The following is a 19635-nucleotide window of genomic DNA, read 5'->3' as shown; positions in this document are numbered from 1 at the left end:
TGTACATTACAAGTGATTAGTGCTGCTCTGCACACAGTAAGTGCTCAATAAATACTATTGAATGAATGAATGAATGGGGCTCATAGTCTTAATCCCCATTTTATAGATGAGGTAACTGAGGCACAGAGAAGTTAAGTGACTTGCCCAATGTCACACAGCTGACAAATGATGGAGCCAGGATTAGAACCCACAACAATTAGAGTGTAAACCCGTCGATGGGCAGGGATTGTCTCTATCTGTTGCCAAACTGTACATTCCAAGTGCTTAGTACAGTGCTCTGGCCTCATAGTAAGCACTCAATAAATACTATTGAATGAATGACTCCCAAGCCTCTGCTCTTTCCACTGTCACACTGCTGGCAGCTTTTGAGGTATACCTAGCTGGCTGCTTTGAGAAATTTAACTAAATCCCAAGGTTACTCCATGGTCTGTCATGTCAGGGTTGAGAGTGTCTTGCTGATTTAGTCTCCATCCCCAGTGGAATAAAGCAGGGTTTTATAACAGATCCAGTCTCATTCAATCAATTTTTCAAGACTGAACTCTTGAAGTTCATCACACCACACACAGTCACTTAATGGTAATTATTAGGTAACCACTGGATGTAGAGCACTATATTTGGCATAATAAGTTTTTCGAAGGAAGAACAAGGTTTAGTCCATGCTCCTAATGAAGTTAAGCACTTTTTTAGCTGAATTGGTTCAGCAATCAAGCAAATAACTGATTGTATTGATTGACATAAATACATCTGAAGAAGGCTGAGGCTGGGTATCTACTTGCATTACAGTACAGCTGAAATGGACTTTCCAAGTGCTTAGTACAGTGCTTTGCACACAATAAGCACTCAATAAATAAGACTGATTAAATGAACATATACAATTGAATGGATGAATTAGGAAGTCGCTACAAGCAAAGAATTTGAAAGGTGGCAGTGCATTTTGCTATCTAGGTGGAACACTAATGACATACTCATTGATAAAGTGGAAGGAAGCAGATCTAAAACATCAGCATGCCCCCAAAACTCTAAGCCTCCCTAATACTCATCTGTATATTTTTCTCAGTGCTCAGAACAGGGCTCTGCACATTGAAGGTGCTTAATAAAGACTGTTCTACGACTATGGGAAACAGTGTGGCCTAATGGAAAGAACACAGGCTGGGAGTCAGAGGACTTGGGTTCGAATCCCAGCTCTAACTGATGTGTGACTTTGGGCAAGTTGCTTCTTTTTGCCTCAGTTCCCTCAACTGTAAAATGGGGAATCAGTGCTTGTTCTCCCTCCTACTTAAACTGGGAGCCCCATGTGGGACAGTGACTGTGTCCAACCTGTTTAACTTGTTTCTACCCCAGTGCTTAAGAACAGTGCTAGATAAAGAGTAAGAGCTGAACAAATTTAGAAATAATAATAATAGTACAATAAGCAGGGTCACCTCTAACATGTAGCAGACCAAGGTAACTTCGCCCGGCCCTGTGCTTTAGGAGGCTTCGTTTCTAGTCATTAGGTCAGGGAAAATTGGCTGATGGGAATAAATCAGCTCCAAGAAATCAATAGTTCTTAGAACAGCGCTCAGCGCTTAGAACAGTGCTTGGCACATAGTAAGCACTTAACAAATACCATCATTATTATAGTCCCCGGGCTCAGCCTGGGGTTGACAGCAGGACTGTGGGAGTAAGGAGGGAGGAGGAAAGGGAAGTAGGAGGGAATTACGTATTAATTGACATTCTCTACTATTTAAGAAGTGGAACTTCTACTTGGAGGGAGTGGTAAAAAGAGTGGAACTGTTTACCAACTGCCTCTTCTTCATGCCCTTCTCAGACGAGGTTTGGAAGTGGTGGTGCCCACACCGATCAATTTGCCCGGGCCCCACACCACCCTATGTGTTGGCCCTGCTATAAGGCCTCAGAGAAACAGCTCAACTTGGCATCATGATCCGGGTCAAACCGAAGGTCTTTGGAACAGCCGTCATTCCTAATGCTTATAGGAGAAAGGGAGACTTGGATCAACTTTAGACAGATGGCTTTTGAACGCTTTCATCATATCGATACTTAGTATGAGTCACAGTTAATCTTAAAATGACAACACCCAATCACTAAAACACAGGACCTAGATGCCACTCTAATTACCAGTGTGTTTATTGTTCTACTGTACTGTCCCAAGCACTTAGTACAGTCTCTGAACACAGTAAGCACTCAGTGACTGACTGAGAAAGCAATGGAGGCAGGGATGGCAGGAAAGAAATAGAAACTAATCCAGCAAATTATTTTCAGGTCTCTGGGAATGTTTCTATTTCTCTCCAGAACCATGTTCTGAACATCTGACAAAAGTTGAAAATGCCACATTAAAAGGGTAGACTTTAATCGAAAGTCACCTTGATGACCGGTTTTATGACAAAATCAATGATCTCAATGGGCTGACTCTTCCCAACCTCCTGAAATCCCATTACTTCCAGGAAAAATTCCCCAATTCATTTTTTTCTCTCCAGGTTATATGCTCCCAACCAACTATAACCACCTCAGCACTTAAGTATATGCTCAGCCACCCCTTGCACTGTTGAACCTATTAATTTTCTTACTCATCTACTTAAGCACTTATTCTCCTATACACCTTTACGACCTCTTTCTCTGCTTATTGGTAATTTACTCTATGTCTATCTTCCTCGTTAAACGGAGCAATTTACTTCCAGGAGATCATGTCCTTCATCTCTACTGTACTCTCTAAGTACTTAGTTTAGAGCTTAGCACACTGTAGCTACTCAAATAATATTGCTTGATTGAATATTCTTGGCCTTTGGCTCAGCCCACAGAATCCACTTCCTCGTCACTTACTCCATGTCCTGTCAATGGCAGGTTGTATATTTTAATTGTGAGTCTTTGCTATTCTGCTCAACTACCCCCACACATTAGAGTGTAACATTCTATATATTACCAACATTTACAATGCAGCACCTGATGATGACCTAACTTTGGAATAAGCTTCCGGTGCACTATTTTAAACAACTCAGGGTTTTCTAGTCAACAAAAAAGCAAACTGTTGTAATCTTTAAATGGCAATAGACAGTTCACCTATTTTAAGATATTCATTTTCAGTTTCTTCGTTGTTAAATGCATCTCCATTTTCTAGTGAGCTTTTTAATGAGTCAGCTTTCTGTAATAAAAAAGACAAAGAATTCCACATTAACACAGACCACTTTTGTCTCAGGGATTACCTCCCCCACTAGACTGTAAGCTTGTTACCGTCAGGGAACATGTCTGCTAATTCTGTGGCACCGTAGTTCCCCAAGTGCTTAGCACAGTGGTCTGCACGTAATATGCATTCAACAAATCGATTGAATGAATAAATACCATTGATTGATTATTTTATTATTTTTATATTTAAGTGCTTACTATGTGTCAAGCATTGTTCTAAGTGCTGAATTCATCATTTGTGAGATACGGATTTCTATGAATTCTGCTTGGGAAGAGATCACTTACTCCAGCAGGTAAAATTTCCACAGTCGTGTTAAATAGTTTATCTCCTGGATGTTCTCCATTTCCACTTTTGAAGAGATATCTGCCAAAAAGCCAGAGATTTTGTCATTCTCAAGCTGAAAAATTATAGGTTCTGCACTGATCTGCTGTTTTAAAGCAAAAAAAAAAAAAATCGAAGATAGCTATAACATTTTAGTTCCTTAGGAACAAATAAAATAGACTAATTGAAGGAATATGATGTGAATTTATGTGTATGTGATCCAAGAAAACTTGCATGACATTCCAGACCATGTTATAAAGAGGAAGACTTCTCTGTGTCTCTAAATCCATTCCCTTTACCTACACCTCTGACCCCATTCCCTCTCACCTCCTAAGTACACATCCTCTCTCTGCTATTTTCAACCTTATGCTGATGGCTCTCTCCCTTCTGACTTCAAACATACTCAAGTCACCCACCCCCTTATTAAAACAACCACTCTTTCAGTTCCACAGCTCCTTCCAGCTATTTTCCCATCTCTGGGTTCCCATTCCTGTCCAAAAGACTCATTGAAGGCCCATCTCCTGCAAGAGGTCTGCCCTGACTAAGCCTTCCTGTCCTCTTTTCCCTCTCCCTTCTGCATCAACCTGATTTACTCCTTTTATTCATGCCTCCTTCCAGCCTCACAGCACTTATGCACATAATAATATAAATACTTTATTAATATTAATGTCCGTCTCCCTCTCTAGACTGTAAGCTCATTTGTGGGCTGGGAATGTGTCTGTTTATTGTTATACTCTACTCTTTCAAGCGCTTAGTACTGCACGCAATAAGCACACAATAAATATGATTGGATGAATGAATGCATTGTATACAGCCTTATCTTAACATCTCCTTCATCAACTCTTTTTGATTCACTCCATTCAGGTTTTCAACCCCTTCACTCCACTGAGACTGCATGTTTCAAGGTCATTAATGACCTTCCTGTACCAAAGTCTATAGGGCCCAACCTTATCCTAATCCACCTTAACCTTTCAAGGATCACTCCTCGAAACTCTGCTTTTCTGATTTTTCTGACACCATCCTAACCTGATTCTTGTTATGGGCAGAAAATGTGTCTGCTAATTCTGTTGTATTATACTCTCTCAAGCGCTGAATACAGCGCTCTGCACATATAGTAAGTACTCAATAAATACCATCAGTTGATTCTCAGATTTCTCCGTTGGCTCCTTCTCCATTTCATTCATTAGCTTGCCTTCTGCTGCTCATCACCTAACTGTGAACATTCCACAGGACACTGTTCTGGATCCCTTCTTCTCCTCACTCTTCACTCATTCAATCAGAGTGCTTACATGTCTTCAGCTACCAAATCTACCCTCCAGCCCCAAACTCTCATCTAGCCTACAATTGCCCATCACCTTTTACCTCCAGAATATCCACTTGGATATCCCGCTGGCACCTCAAACCGAACACGTTTGAAAAATGAACTACTTATCTTCCTTCCTAAACCCACTCCTGTTCCTAACTTTACCATCTGGCTCAATTATACCCCCACCCTCCCTAACCACAAGCCTGCAAAATGGATGTTGTCTTTGACTCCTCACTGTCTTCCAGCTTTTACTATTAATAAATCCTTCTGATTCTGCCAACACATTTCCCAGATCTACCCCTTCCCCACCTCCCAAATAGTAACCACACTGCTCTAGTGACATATAGGCTAGACGTTTGAATCAGTCTTCTCACTGGTCTTCCCTACCTTCAGTCTCTCCCCACTCCCATCTACACTTCACGCTGCTGCAGGGATCATCGTCTTGAAGTGCATCTCAAAATCGCCTTGATGTAAACATCTCTCTGCATCTCAAAAATCGCCAGTGGCTTCTCATTTCCTTCCTCATCAAGCAAAAACTCCTCACAGTTGACTCCCAAACTCTCCATCAAATTCTCTCCACCTTACATATCGGCCCTCCACCTGCTACACCCTAGTATAGTCTTCATTCTTCCCAAGATAACCATCTCACTGTATCTTGTTCTTGATTCTCCCAATTCAGTCCCCTTTCCCATACCACTCCCTTGCCTGGAACCCCCTCTCTTTCCAAATCTGACAGACAACGGTTTTTCTCATGTTCAAAGCCCCTCAAAATACCATCTCCTTCAAAAAGGCTTCCTGATTCATTCTCTAACACCCCAAATGGTAATAACCCAACAGTCACTTCTAGTAGCATGGCCTACCGGAAAGAGCATGGGCCAGGGAGTTCTCACCTGGCTCTGTCACTTGTCTGCTGTGTGATCTGAGGCTAATCACTTAACTTTGTGCCTCAGCTCTTTCAACTACAAAATGGGGATTCAATACCTGTTCTCCCTCCTACTTAGACTGTGAACCCCATGTAGGACCTGATTATCTTGGATCTCTCCCAGCACTCTGTACAGTGTGTGGCCAATGGTGAGTGCTTAACAAATACCACAGTTACTATTATCATTATATTTTTTATACGCCGGCTCAGTATTTGTGCAAAAAGGTACATTAAAATTGTACTCTGAATGATTTGTTTATCGATCGATAGTATTTACCAAGTGCTTACTTCATGCAGAGCACAGCAGTAAGCACGGGGAGAATACAATATAGTTGGTAGGCTTGATCTCTGCTCTCAAAGGGCTTTCAGTCTAACAGGGGAGACAGACATTAAAATAAATTACAGGTAGGAGGGAACGACTGAGCATGAGGATATGCACATAAATGTTTTGTGGGAGTACAGAATAGGTAGCCTGCTCTATTTGTAAATGTTTTCATGTTTGTTTCCTATGTTAAAATGTAACCTGCTTAGGAGCAATGACTATGTCTTTTGTTTCTGTCGAACTTTCCCAAGTGATGAGAACTTTGCATTACAGGCAGTAGGTGCTCAATAAATACCAACACTACTAAACAACAAAATTATAGGGCAGTGGTATAGAGCCAGTCTTCTGTCCCATATTCTACACAGCTTCAGCATCGTATCCTCTCAGCCTTTGTCTTTCCAGAATGGGGACATCTAATTTTTTCAGTCTATCCTTAGCCTCAAGACATCCCAGCCAGCAGAGATTGTCTCTCTCTATTGCTGAATTATACTTTCCAAGCGCTTAGTACGGTGCTCTGCACATGGTAAGCGCTCAATAAATATGAACGAATGAATGAATCATTTGATTTACTTTACTCTGCACCATTTCTGTTTTATTTTTTCTAAGTTGCAGCAACCAAAATGCAAATGGAATTATGTGTTTACACGTACCCTGGTTTTATTTAGTGCAAGAACTCTGCTTTTTGTTTATATTATTTGTAGTATTCATTATGATACTTGTTAAGTGCTTACTATGTGCCAACACTGGGGTAGATATGAGATAATCAGATCGGACATAGTCCCAGTCTCACATAGGGCTCGCAGTGTAAATAGTAGGGAGGACAGGTATTGAATCCTCATTTTACAGATGAGGAAACTAAGGCACAGAGAAATTAGGTGATTTGCCCGTGGTCACATAGCAGACAAGTGGTGAGGCCGAGATTAGAATCCAGGGCCTATGATTCCAGGCCCATGCTCTTTCCATCAGGCCACGTTGCTTCCTGTGAATATGTTGTGTAAACATCCTTCAGCTATCCATGTTTGGCATACTTTTATGACCTATTTGTTTGTCCAAAGAGCTAATGATTGACAGAAACAGTAAACAGTAAAGATCTCTTTACTGAGCTATTTACTATAGTTGTACTTTCGATTATTGCTTCCTCTGAAATTCATCTGCCACTGAACCCGCAGTGCGTAGTGGAATGGCGTAGTGGACAGAGAGAGCATGGGCCTGGAGTCAGAAGGTTTTGGGTTCTAATCTTGTCTCTGCCACTTGTCTGCTGTGTGACCTTGGGCAAATCACAGCTTCCCTGCGCTTCAGTTACCTCTTCTGTACAATGAGGATCGAGCCCGTGAAGCCCATATGTGTCAACCTGATTTACTGGTATCCACCCCAGTGCTTAGTACAGTAACTGGCACAGAGTAAGTACTTAACAAATACCATTATTATTATCATTATTCATACTTTTCTGCCTACTAACTCAACAGTGATGTCTTCCTGCAGTTAACTGCCACTGAAACAGCATTTCACCATCAGAAAGGAATCGGAAGATTTCACCCCACACTCTATCTTCCAGATCTTTTATGAACAGACAAAATAAAACTAGTTCTAGACTCAACCCCTTGGGGACCCCACTATTTACATTTTTCCATCCTGGAAAGTGTCTATTACATCTTACTCTCTGTTTCTTGTCATTCAGTACATTTTTAATGGTATTTGTTAAAGCACTTGGGTAGATACAACCTTATCAGGTAGGACCCAATCCCTGTCCCACATGGGGCTCACGGACTTAAACCTCATTTAACAGATGAGGTAACTGAGGCACAGAGCAGTGAAGTGACTTGCCCAAGGTCACTTAGGCAAGTGGTGGAGCTGGGATTAGAACCCATGAGCTTCTGACTCTCAGGCCCTTGCTCTATCCACTACGCCCTGCTGCTTCTAACCCAGGTCCTTCTGACTGCCAGACCCTATCCATTAGGCCATGCTGCTTCTCTGGGTACATTTTCTAGCAGCCATGATCAGACATTCCTTCCGGTTCCATCATTTCCCAGCTTTTGACCTTACAAAGTGTGACCTAGACAAAGGCCTTTCGAAAAGACAAATACTTGGGTTCACCGGCTCCTCTCTATCCATATGCATATTGATCCCTCCAAAAGCCTTTGCCTGATTTATGAGACATGATTTCCCCTTAAAGAAGCCATGTTCCCTTTCTTCCAACGGGTTGTATCTATCCAAACGTTCACCAATTCTAAATTAGAAACTAGCATCTACCAATTTGCCAGCCACAGAAGTGAGAGAGAAACGAATGCAAGACTCTTCTTAAGAGGTAGAACTTACCCTTTCATTTGCAAGGGCTGTTTAAAATTTATTAGGATATAATCTCCGGCCACTGGGGAGTAAGCCCAGAAACACTCAGCTCCCAAATAAGCCTTTTCCAAAGAATAATGCTGATATTCTTTTAGAGAAGTAATTAAATAAGCAGGAGGATTGACATGTGCTACATGCAATGGTGATTTGCCAAAATCTTTATCCTGTTAGTAACCAAAAGATAAATCTAATTAATGCATGCAAACTGTGTGCACAAATTACGGAAATTAGCACGGGTTTCTATTTAATCACCCCTTCCTGGCGCCCAAAGGGTTTCGGAGGGTCTAGACGGAAGAAGGACACACGGCCTTCGGTGCCCCCAAACCCACCAGAACTCTGGGAAGGCTCGGAGCCCTACAGCCCGCGGAGGATCCCAAAGCAGGAGTTAGAGTTGGTCCAGAGTGGACACTGGGGCTGCTGGGAGACCCTCTGCTCCAGTTGCCGAGGCCGCGGACATGCCCGGACACCCCTCTGAATGGCTGTCGTTTTCAGCAGCAAAGCCATGACCATCCAGTGAGCCAGCACAGCGCAAACGATTCATTTATTCACTCGTTCAATCGTATTTATTGAGCGCTTACTGGGAGCAGAGCACTGTACTAAGCGCTTGGGAGAGTACAGTACAACAATAAGCAGACATCTTTTTGTGATCCCCTAGAATACATTTCTGTTCATTTTGGTCACCACGCTTCAGTTAGTCTTTTAAGGAAATTGTGCTCTAGGTTTAACCTACCTCATTCATTCCACCTTTCCTCTCTCTCTCTCTCTCTCCCCAAAACCAGTAAGAAATGTGCTTTAGTATATATGTATGGTATATTCCTTTGGAATATTAAAGGCATAATTGACCCCATATCCCCTATGGCTGTACGATTTTAATTTGTCAGGGTGGTCTCCTAGACAATGCAAATCCCAGCATAGATTTGGGGCTTTTTTCATTATTTTTATGAAGAGCTGTATTTCGACATTATGCCCAAAGCCCCATATTTTTCATTTTATTCCATGAAAAATGGACATGAAAATGGATTTATCTTTGGCATTATTTATCCCATCTGTTTTTCTACAGCCATCATTATTCCTACCGGTGGACATTATCCCAACTCTGAAGCCATACCTCAGGCAAAGAGGTAACTCACTTATCCACAATCAAGCTAACCCGCCTCTCTCATTTATGCCCCTTTGGAATTCTGGGAACACTTGAACATAATTGCAGCTATTTGAAAATGCCTTACTTTTAGGTTCTGAATTTTTCCGGGTAATGACGAATATGTTCCCACGTGCTGGAAAAGGGAAGGTTTGTATCGGATACGCAAGTTGGTCTTCTGTCTGTCACAGTGTTTCTAGGGAGAAAAGAAAAATAATTTTTTCTTTCAATCACAAATAATCCTTTAACACTACTATTTTCACTCCACCACTAAATTTTAGGATATCTGTTCCCCTGAAGGCTATTCATTCTTGAAGCTAATTTCCAGCTTCCCATTTTCATAACTGAGCCCATCACTTCAGATGAAAAAGTGACATTTTAAAAGTGCTTTTTATCAATCACCATAAGTTTAAAGCCACCAGGGTGACACATCCATTTTTCTCTCCTTTCCCATCTCCACTCTTTTCTGATCTTTCCTGCCACCCATTTCTAGGATACCACTCCTATCATTCCTTACCTTCAACGTTTCCTCCTCACCTTCGTATCACACATCTTGAATCAATTTCTTCTACTCTTCCGACTGTCCTTTTTCTAGGGGTCACTTTCGCGGGACCTTCTCTTCATCTGCCAACTGTGCTCCAGGGATCACCATGGCATCATGGCTACTTTAACAAACCATTGATATTCTGGCACCCATTCATCTAGTCATCAATTATTAAATCATCAACATGCCAGGTGCTAAGAAAACCCATCACATCCTATCCCTAAGCCTAAACTTTGCTCTGACTAGAATCTCATTTAGGGGAATGCTGGCAAGTGAACATCCATTTTTGCCATTTTTATAGCATTTATTAAGCGCTTACTATGTGCCAGGCACCATACTAAGGGCAGCGGGAGATACAAGTTAATCAGGCCGGATACAGTCCCTATCCCACATAGGCCTGACAATCTTAATCCCCATTTTACAGATGCAGTAAGTGAGGCACAAAAAAGCGAAGTGACTTGCCCAAGGTCACACAGCAGACAAGTGGTGGAGAGGGAATTAGAACCCAGACCCTTCTGACTCCCAGCCCATGCTCTACCCACTAGGCCACATTACACTGTGGATGAAATCGATTTCTTGATGCTTGGAACTTGAAGGTAATCTACAATCTGCGTCCAGTGTTTGTATCTGGTTAGAAAATAGATATGGAGTGACAGTGAAAGCACACATACAATTGTACATGGGGAAAGAAAGACAGAGAGAGGAGAGAGAATAGAGAGACAGAAAGAGAGAAGAGGAAGAGGAGAGGTGAGAGAGAAGAAGAGAGTGGAGAGGAAGAAGACAGAGAGACAGACAGAGAGAGCACACATGGGCTCATGCCCAGTAAGGGAGAGGAAATGAACACTGAGCCCCAAACTGCTCCCCCTAACCTCGGAACGCCACCAGGGCCTGCCATGTGGATCAGAAGCTGCCCAACCCCATCCCACCAGGGATCCCACCGGCTCTGCTCCACAACGGGCAGGGAGAGGAAACTCCTGCGGTGTTGAGGCAGACTCAACTTTTAGAACCTCACGAGGACCACGGCTGTGGCTGCTGGAACTGTTGAACTGAGTCACGAGGAGCCTGAAACTCTGCTCCGATAGCCACAGTGCCCTGCTGCTCTCGTTGGATTTACCCTTGTCTTCATCTCTTACATCTCGAGTGGGTTTTTTAATTGGTTAGTTTTACTTTACATGTCTGTCATTAATTCACTCTCCCCCGCATTCTAAGACTGTGAACCCTTGGGAGGCCAGGAACAGTGTCTATTTTTCATCCATGTATTTTTTCCCCAGCACTTAGTACAGTGCTTTGCACTTCATTAAGAATCTGTCTCCTTTTCCTTCTCCTCCTCCTACTAAATTCTCCCCTTGCCACTCCAGAGCGATGAACCACATGCCCATAAAGATGCAGAGAACCACCTTAATGTTTAATTTTTTCCTCCAATCTCTATGCAATTAATTAGTAGATAAGTTATGATTAGTAATTACTGTCTAGTAATTACACTATGTTAATAGAGTTGTTTTCTAACACAACTAATTTCAGTGAAAGACAGAGAGATACTTACTATCTACTACTATAAGACAAAAGATACTTACGGCATCTTTTTCAGGATTACATACTCTAACCCAGAGTAAGTGGTCCAAGAGCCAATCTATAGGTTTATCTTTGTAGAACATTAAAAAAAATTCTACTATGAACGGCAATTCTCTGGATCTAAAGAGCTTTCCTGGGAAGAAAATGTAAGAAAAGACAATCAACCAATATCAATCCATCTGTCAATCATATCTATTGAGCACATGCTGCGTGCAGAGCATTGTACTAAGCATTTGGGAGAGTACAGAATAACAGAGATGATAGATATGTTCCCTGTCTACAGGGAGCTTAGAGTCTAGAAGGGGTGACTAGCATTTACTGAGTGTTTACTGGGTCTTTAATAAATACTACAATAAACATTTATTGAGCACCTACTAGGTACAAGACACTTGTAAGTTCGTTGGGATCAGGGAATGTGTCTGTTATACTGTTGTGTTGTACTCCTCCAAGTACTTAGTACAGTGGTCTGCACACAGTAAGCACTAAATAAATAAAATTGATTCATTGATTGGTAAAGTACCTTGAGAAGCTGCATGGCCTAGTGGAAAGAGCCTGGGCTCCAGAGGCAGAAGACCTGGATTCTGAACCCAGCTCTGCCACGTGTCTGCTGTGTGATCTTTAGCAAATCATTTAACTTCTTGGTGCCTCAGTTACCTCATCTGTAAAATGGGGACTAAGACTATGAACCCCATGTGGAACATGGATTGTGCCCGAAAGACAGAGACATTGGATATTTTTGATCTATATGATGATGATAATGGTATTTGTTAAGCACTTACTATGTGTCAAGCACTGTTTTAAGCGCTGGGGGAGAAACAAGGTGATCGGGTTGTCCCAGGTGGGGCTCAGAGTCTTAATCCCCATTTTACAGATGAGGTGAGGCACAGAGAAGTGAAGTGACTTGCCCAAAGTCACACAGTTAACAAGTGGCGGAGCTGGGATTAGAACCCACAACCTCTGACTCCCAAGCCTATGCTCTTTCCACTAAGCCACATTGCTTCTCGTTTCTATATCTTTATTAATAGGGAAACTTGATACGTGGGACCTGAGGGAAGTCAAATTTCACCTCCATATCTCTAGGTGTCTCCCTCCCTGGTATCTTCAGTGGAAAAAGACTGGGGCTGTTGACCCCTTGTTCAACGCCTTCCTCCCTGCCTGGAACTCCCTCCCCCATCATATCCGACAGACCGCAACTGTCCCCATCTTCAAAGTCCTACAAGAATCACATCTTCTCCAGGAAGCCTTCCCTGACTAACTTCTCAACTCCCCACCTTTTTCTACCTTCCTTCTGCATCATCATCTATCCACCTATCCACTTATTTATATCAATATTTATTTTCTCCTCTAGACTGTAAGTTGTGGGCACAGGGAAGGTGTCTTTCAATTCTGCTGTTATGATAAAAATAAGTGTCTACCCCAGAGCTTAGTACAGTGCTTGACACATGGAGCGCTTAACGAATACCTCACTTAGGGTCTGTCTCCGATCTGCTTATATTGTATTTACCGCAGTGCCTAGTGTCTGGCACATTGTAAGCACTTAATGCATACCACGATTTTTATTATTCTTATTAAAATATGGATTAAAATACCTATGATGAAGTAGTTTTACAGAAACTAGCTTATGCTATACATTACTTTTCCGTTCAAGTACAAAACTTTTGACAACTTCTTAAATAAACCCATTCTAATGCAAAAAACCCCCACCTGGTTCAAGCAAAAAAGATATGCTACTTACCAATAAATCCAAGCTGCGAAAATTCAAGAATAATCCACTCATCTGAGGTCTGATGAGTTGCAAAATTTTTTATAGTCTGAAAATATTGAGGCTTGGCTACAATATCATCTTCCAGCTGAAAAATAAACCCCAAAGTTACTACTTTCATTTCCCCCCATAACTGTTAGACGCAGGGAATCTCTTTTAGACCAAAGCAATGACAACATGCTAGTGAGACAATTGCATTCATTACTTGAGGGTCAATCTTCTAATCTAGGGTGGATCTTTCTGTGAAATCTTGCAAACATAGGCTAGTGGGAGAGAGAAGCTTTGTAGGATTTTAAAGACCACGGGGAAGACAGATGCTAAAATAAATTGCCGATAGGGGAAGAAATAACAGAGGATAAGGATATATACCTAAATTCATTTATTCATTCATTCATTCATAGTTATTGAGCACTTACTGTGTGCAGAGCACTGTACTAAGTGCTTGGAGAGTAAAATTTAGCAACAAGGAGTGACAATCCCTGCCCACGATGGGCTCACAGTCTAGAAGGCGGGAGACAGACATCAAAACGAATAAACAGGCATCAATAGCATCAATATAAATAAATGGAATTAGGAATATATACATACACAACAGAACAGGTATTAATATAAACAGAATTATAGCTCTGTTCATAGATGCACAAGTGCTGTGGGGCGGGGAGGAGGCTAGAAAAAGGGAGCCAAGGGGGCAAGATGGTGGGGGGAGCTGAGGAAAAAGGGGGCTTAGTCTGGCTAAGTTCTGTGGGGCTGGGATGAGATTCCAAGTACTTAAGGGGTATGTAGTCAAATGCATAGGCAAAAACGAGGGGCGGCAAAATAGGAGAAATGAGGGGAGGCCTCTTATAGGAGATGTGATTTTAGAAAGGTTTGAGAGGTGGGGAGAATGATGGTCTGTCAGATACGAAGGGAGAGGGAGTTGGAAGTGGGCCAGATGAGAATGAGGTACAGTGAGTAGTGAATAGGCTAGTATTAGAGGAATGAGATATGCAGGCTGGGTTATAGTAGGAGATCAGAGGGGAAGGAAGGAGAGAGCTGATTCAGTGCCTTCATGCTTGCCTTCATAAGATAAAATATCTACATATTCTTCAATAATGGAGCAATATTAACAGTGTATGTAATACGATATGCACAAAAGTTACAGGTGGCTAGAGTAAATTAGTGTGTAGGTAGAGCAAAAATCCTGAGATCATAGTTGCGGGCAGAAAATGAATTGGGAATTGGAAAGATGAGCTTTCAGAAGGGTTTAAAAACAGCAGATAGTTCTAAACAGCTCAGATTATATTCAGCAGAGCTAACTGTGTCCCTTTAACCAAATCCTCTGAATATATACAGTGTTTGTAATTTGTATTTAATATTGTACTTCACTGATTTTTTTTCTGGTTGCCACTGATGACGATTTATACATTTTTAAAATATGTTCTGGTGTCAGCTACTTCAATGATATGTATTAATGTATACTATGCAGATATGTGATTTGTGTTACCAGTGGTCCAGGGGACCAATGGGGACACGATGTGCCAGCTGCAAAAAATTGCAGCAAGATCCCCACACTGATCCTGCATCAGTCCAAGGATAGACAATCTAGTCATCTCCAGAACCGTTCGAGGAGAAGGTTCCTGCATGTTAGCATCAAAACAAAGACTTCCCAAGAAAAGGATTCCTGCATACTACCGACAAAAGAGGAATAATAATGTTAACAATAATAATAATAACAATAACAGTGGTAGTTATTAAGCACTTACTATGTTCCAAGCACCGTTCTACGCTCAGGGGCAGATACAAAGCTACCAGTTTGGACACAGTTCCCGTCTCTGTCCCGCATGGGCTCACAGTTTTAGGAGGGAGGATTTAATCCCCATTTTACAGATTCATTCATTCATTCAATCACATTTATTAAGTGCTTACTGAGTGCACAGCACTGTACTAAGCACTTGGGAAAGTACAACACAACAACACCCAGTGACAATCCCTGCCAACAACAAGCTCATAGATGGGGTGCAGGGGGGAGACACAGAGACGTTTAGTGACTTGACTTGCCAAGGTGACTCAGCAGACAAGTGGAGGAGTCGGGACTAGAACCCAGGTCCTCTGACTCCCAGACCCCGGCTCTTTCCAGTAGGCCATGCTGCTTCTCAATCAGTACTGTTAGCCTCATGAGGAGAAGAATTTCCCCTGAGATTTCTGGAGGAATTTCTGTGGAGAAGAGATGATCTGAGAAGAGTTCACCTCATGTTCCGCATACTATCGGCAAGAGAAATGAGGAACTTGCTCACCCTGAAAGACTCTTTGTTTGACTGGCAACTAAAGGGAGGAGTCTAGGAATCAATTAGGACTTTCGACTTCTTTGATTATAATAATGTTGGTATTTGTTAAGCGCTTACTATGTGCAGGGCACTGTTCTAAGCGCTGGGGTAGATACAGGGTAATCAGGTTGTCCCACATGAGGCTCACAGTCTTAATCCCCATTTTACAGATGAGGGAACTGAGGCCCAGAGAAGTGAAGTGACTTGCCCACAGTCACACAGCTGACAAGTGGCAGAGCCGGGATTCGATCCCATGACCTCTGCCTCCCAAGCCCGTGTTCTTTCCACTGAGCCACGCTGCTTCTCTGATTATAAAAGTCTCAAGTCTTTGCTGTAGAAGTTTGCGTCTACCAGATGATGCTGGGATGTCGCACCCAGCCACATGGGGCCAGTCTGTTTATTCATTCAATCGTATTCACTGACCGCTTACTCTGTGGGAAGCACTGTACTAAGCACTCCTAAGCAGGACAGTCCTGTTATCCGAGCAGATCGGCGGTAAGAATCAGCAAGTAATTTTAAGTACTATTTTGTTTGCTAATAACAATAAATTTAGTCACTCGAGATACAGCTTAACCCACCACAAGTTTTTTTTCTAATTGAAACAATTAAACAGTAGCATAATCATTACTCTGTCTACAGGTAAGTCCTACTGGTACATAGTGAAATTTAATTTTTCATGAGTCATTTTTTGTAAACTCACAAAAGAAAGGTAGTCCAGACTACATAAGAACTATTATTCCAATTGGCTTGGAGTATTGGCTTTCAGTTATGAAATACATTCCTAAGAGAAAAATTTAGGGCAAATATAATTTGGCATTCATTAGATTTTCTCTTAAGCCAACAGATAGGTATTTCTGCTCAACCTCTGCAGGGCTTTTTATCTCAGTGCTGTTAGTTCATTTACTTGAATTTTTATAATACTGAACATAACCTAGAAAATACATAGAAAATATAGACTCATAAATATTATAAGTTAAAGCAAGGAGCTACTGAAATAACTTATAAACAATTCCAATATAGGTCTAAGAAAGGATCAGTAATTTTTTTCTATTCAGCATCCCCAAATGAACAATAAAAGTGATTACAGTTGATTTTTAAAGTGACTGATCAGTATGAGAAGAAGAATTTACATTTTAAACATCAGCTGTTTGAATCTGCTCAAAACTTTGAAATTCTTAAAGTAGAAATGCAATATCGATCATCTGAGCAGAAAACATTAGACGATAGAGAAGGAAACCTCAGTAAATCACAGGGTAAGGAGGGGACCCTTCAATACGCTACCATTAAGAATAATAATAATGTTATTTGTTAAACCCTTACTCTGTGCCAAGCACTGTTCTAAGTGCTGGGGTAGATACAAGGTAATCAGGTTAGACACAGTCCCTATCCCACATGTGGCTCACATTCTCAATCCCCATTTTAAGATGAGGTAACGGAGGCACAGAGAAGTTAAGTGACTTGCCTAAGGTCACACAGCAGACAAGTGGAATCAGGATTAGAACCCACGATCTCTGACTCCCAAGACCATGCTCATGCCGTATCGAGATTTTCCTCTAAAATCCTGGTGAGGCAGAGGGGTCAGACAACCCTGAGCTTTTAATGTGGGTGACAACCATCCAGCCCACACCTTTTGACACCCCTGCCCACCTGGCCAGAGCCCAGGTCAGTTCCAGAGCAGGTCACCAGCTGTCAGGAGGAGCTGTCACTGGAGAGCAATTGATACTGTATCTAGATGCTGCTCTAACCCTGAAAAGGAACTTTGTTTTGTTAGAATTGCAATACTGTTCTGCAGGCAATTTCTCCTACAGTGAACGTGAACCCTGGTATAACACCATCCTGTACCACTGTCCTTACTCTACCACAATACACGCTACCTGACGAAACGGTAGTTTTCAGGGCATTTCTCTGTTCCTGTAGTACAAAGGAGGTTTCTGTTAGGTTTAAATGACCTTGTTTAAAAAGAGGGATAAATCACCTTATATGACAAGTATAATTTTCACTCCTTATCAGATTTTTGCTTTTATAATAGCCAGATGGCTAAGCAGCTGCTTTATTATCCATGTTCTTTGTTGGGAATAAAAGCTTTAACAAGTCCCCAGGGTGAGCTTATTGGGAAAATACAAAGCATAATATTGTTCACAAGGTTTCCAAATTGTCAGCCAACTTGGTGATGTCTTAAGTTCAAAAGATGTCTACAACTTTTGAAACAACTCTCAAAATCCTATGTGCTACCTAGAATCTTACCCAGCAGCAGCATGGCCTAATGGAAAGGACACAGGTCTGGGAGTCAGAAGACTTGAGTTGTAATCCCAGCTCCGTCAGCTGCCTGCTGTGTGACCTTGGGCAAGTCACTTCACTTCTCTGTACCTCAGTTTCTTCATCTGTAAAATGGGGAGTTAATACCTGCTCTCTCCAACACTCAGACTGCAGGGACCATCTGGGATAGTGACTGTTTTTTTGATTGACTTGTATCTGCCCTAGTGCTTAGAAGAGTGCTTGACATTTGGTAAGCACTTAACAAATACCATAGTACTAGTAATAATAACAGTGGTCCCTCACTTTTCATTGGGGTTGGGCATCATTTTGAAGTCAATTTGCTTCAAGTCAACCTATTTTCACAAAAGAGTCTTGGGAGTCACAGTCACAGTAGCAATAAAAGTGAAAACAGGCCAGTGGGTAAGTATGGGATAGTGCCAGATCAAGGAGAACAAGGTTTGTGAGAGGCCTTTACTTCTGAGCAAAATGTGTGTGATTATTTCCCAGCTTTCTGCTCTCCTAAATCACCCTCCAGAGCTGTATGGAGATCTTGTAACTATTATCTCCTTTCATTAACTGGTGGCTTTGGTTAGAAAATGTCTTTAAAAATAAGAATACTCTTTGATTGATTTTTCCCCTAGTTTGAAGTGCTGGCAAATTCTGGCACTTGGGGGCTAAGCAGGAAAGACAAGGAGCAGGATGGACCAGAAAAGCAGTGCAGCCTAATGGATAGAGCATGGGCTTGGGAGTTAGAAGGACCTGGGTTCTAATCCTGACTCTGGTACTTGTCTGCTCTGTGACCTTGGGCAAGTCACTTCAATTCTCTGTGCTTCAGTTACCTCATTTGTAAAAAGGGGATTGAGACTATGAGCCCCAAGGGGGATGGGGACTGTGTCCAATCTGATTGCTTGTATCCATCCCAGCGCTTAGAACAGTGCCTGACACAGAATAAGTAGTTAACAAATACCATAATTATTATTATATCTGTAAACTTCACTCCCTGACATGAATCAAGCGTAAAAGCTTAGGCTCATACCAGGGACCGTCAGTTTGCATTACTTTTCTGGAAATCATTACAATCTCTTCAGCATTCCAAGTGGACTAATAATTTGAGACACCTTGTGAATGATCTTTGATAATTTATTTTTCAAAAAAAACCCACCAAAAAACTCACCTTTGGGGCAGTTGATGCTTTTATTCCAAAATGGAGAACATGGACAATAAAACAACTCTATTTTCATGTAACTGTGAAAACGCTAAATCTTATAAGAAAAAAAATTAAACTTGTCATTTATAGGTGTATTTAAATTCAGCCCCAAATTATCTCATGAACAGAGAAATAAATGCCCTTGAAGCTACAGTCTCTCCAGAAATCAGATCTGGGACAGTGGCACCGAATAATATCGTAACAAAGTACTCATTCACTGGAGGGAAAATTACCTCTTATGCTGTATCACAATTCAAACAAAACTACGTTGCCTTTCAAGGTTAGAGCAGTCACTTAGATAAACGATCTCTTGTTCTCCTGTGACAACACATTGCAGCTGGTGACCTTTTCTGGAATTGTCCTGGGTTTTGAAGGGCTGGGCAGAGTCTCCAAAAACCTGGTGTGTGCTGTATGGTTGTCACTGATATTGAAAGACAGGGATTGTGCTCAACCTATCG

At 41.7% G+C, this 19635-nt stretch overlaps 1 protein-coding gene across 2 annotated transcripts in view; it reads right to left on the bottom strand.

Annotated features, from left to right (window-relative positions):
• The window catches only part of MGAT4D (MGAT4 family member D), a 77623-nt gene that overhangs the window by 6350 nt on the left and 51638 nt on the right, over nucleotides 1-19635 (bottom strand). For both annotated transcript variants that reach the window (XM_029076695.2, XM_029076694.2), the window contains exons 9-14: nucleotides 13385-13499; nucleotides 11652-11782; nucleotides 9622-9729; nucleotides 8366-8559; nucleotides 3463-3541; nucleotides 3055-3136 (exon numbers count right to left, since the gene is read on the bottom strand). In XM_029076695.2, coding sequence (XP_028932528.1) covers nucleotides 3055-3136; nucleotides 3463-3541; nucleotides 8366-8559; nucleotides 9622-9729; nucleotides 11652-11782; nucleotides 13385-13499 — 709 coding nt within the window. The remainder of the gene's footprint in view (nucleotides 1-3054; nucleotides 3137-3462; nucleotides 3542-8365; nucleotides 8560-9621; nucleotides 9730-11651; nucleotides 11783-13384; nucleotides 13500-19635) is intronic.

The sequence above is a fragment of the Ornithorhynchus anatinus genome, chromosome 12 (genome assembly GCF_004115215.2).
Source record: "Ornithorhynchus anatinus isolate Pmale09 chromosome 12, mOrnAna1.pri.v4, whole genome shotgun sequence".
In the NCBI taxonomy this organism is placed as follows: Eukaryota; Metazoa; Chordata; class Mammalia; order Monotremata; family Ornithorhynchidae; genus Ornithorhynchus; species Ornithorhynchus anatinus.
This window is presented reverse-complemented; position numbering and strand designations above follow the sequence as displayed.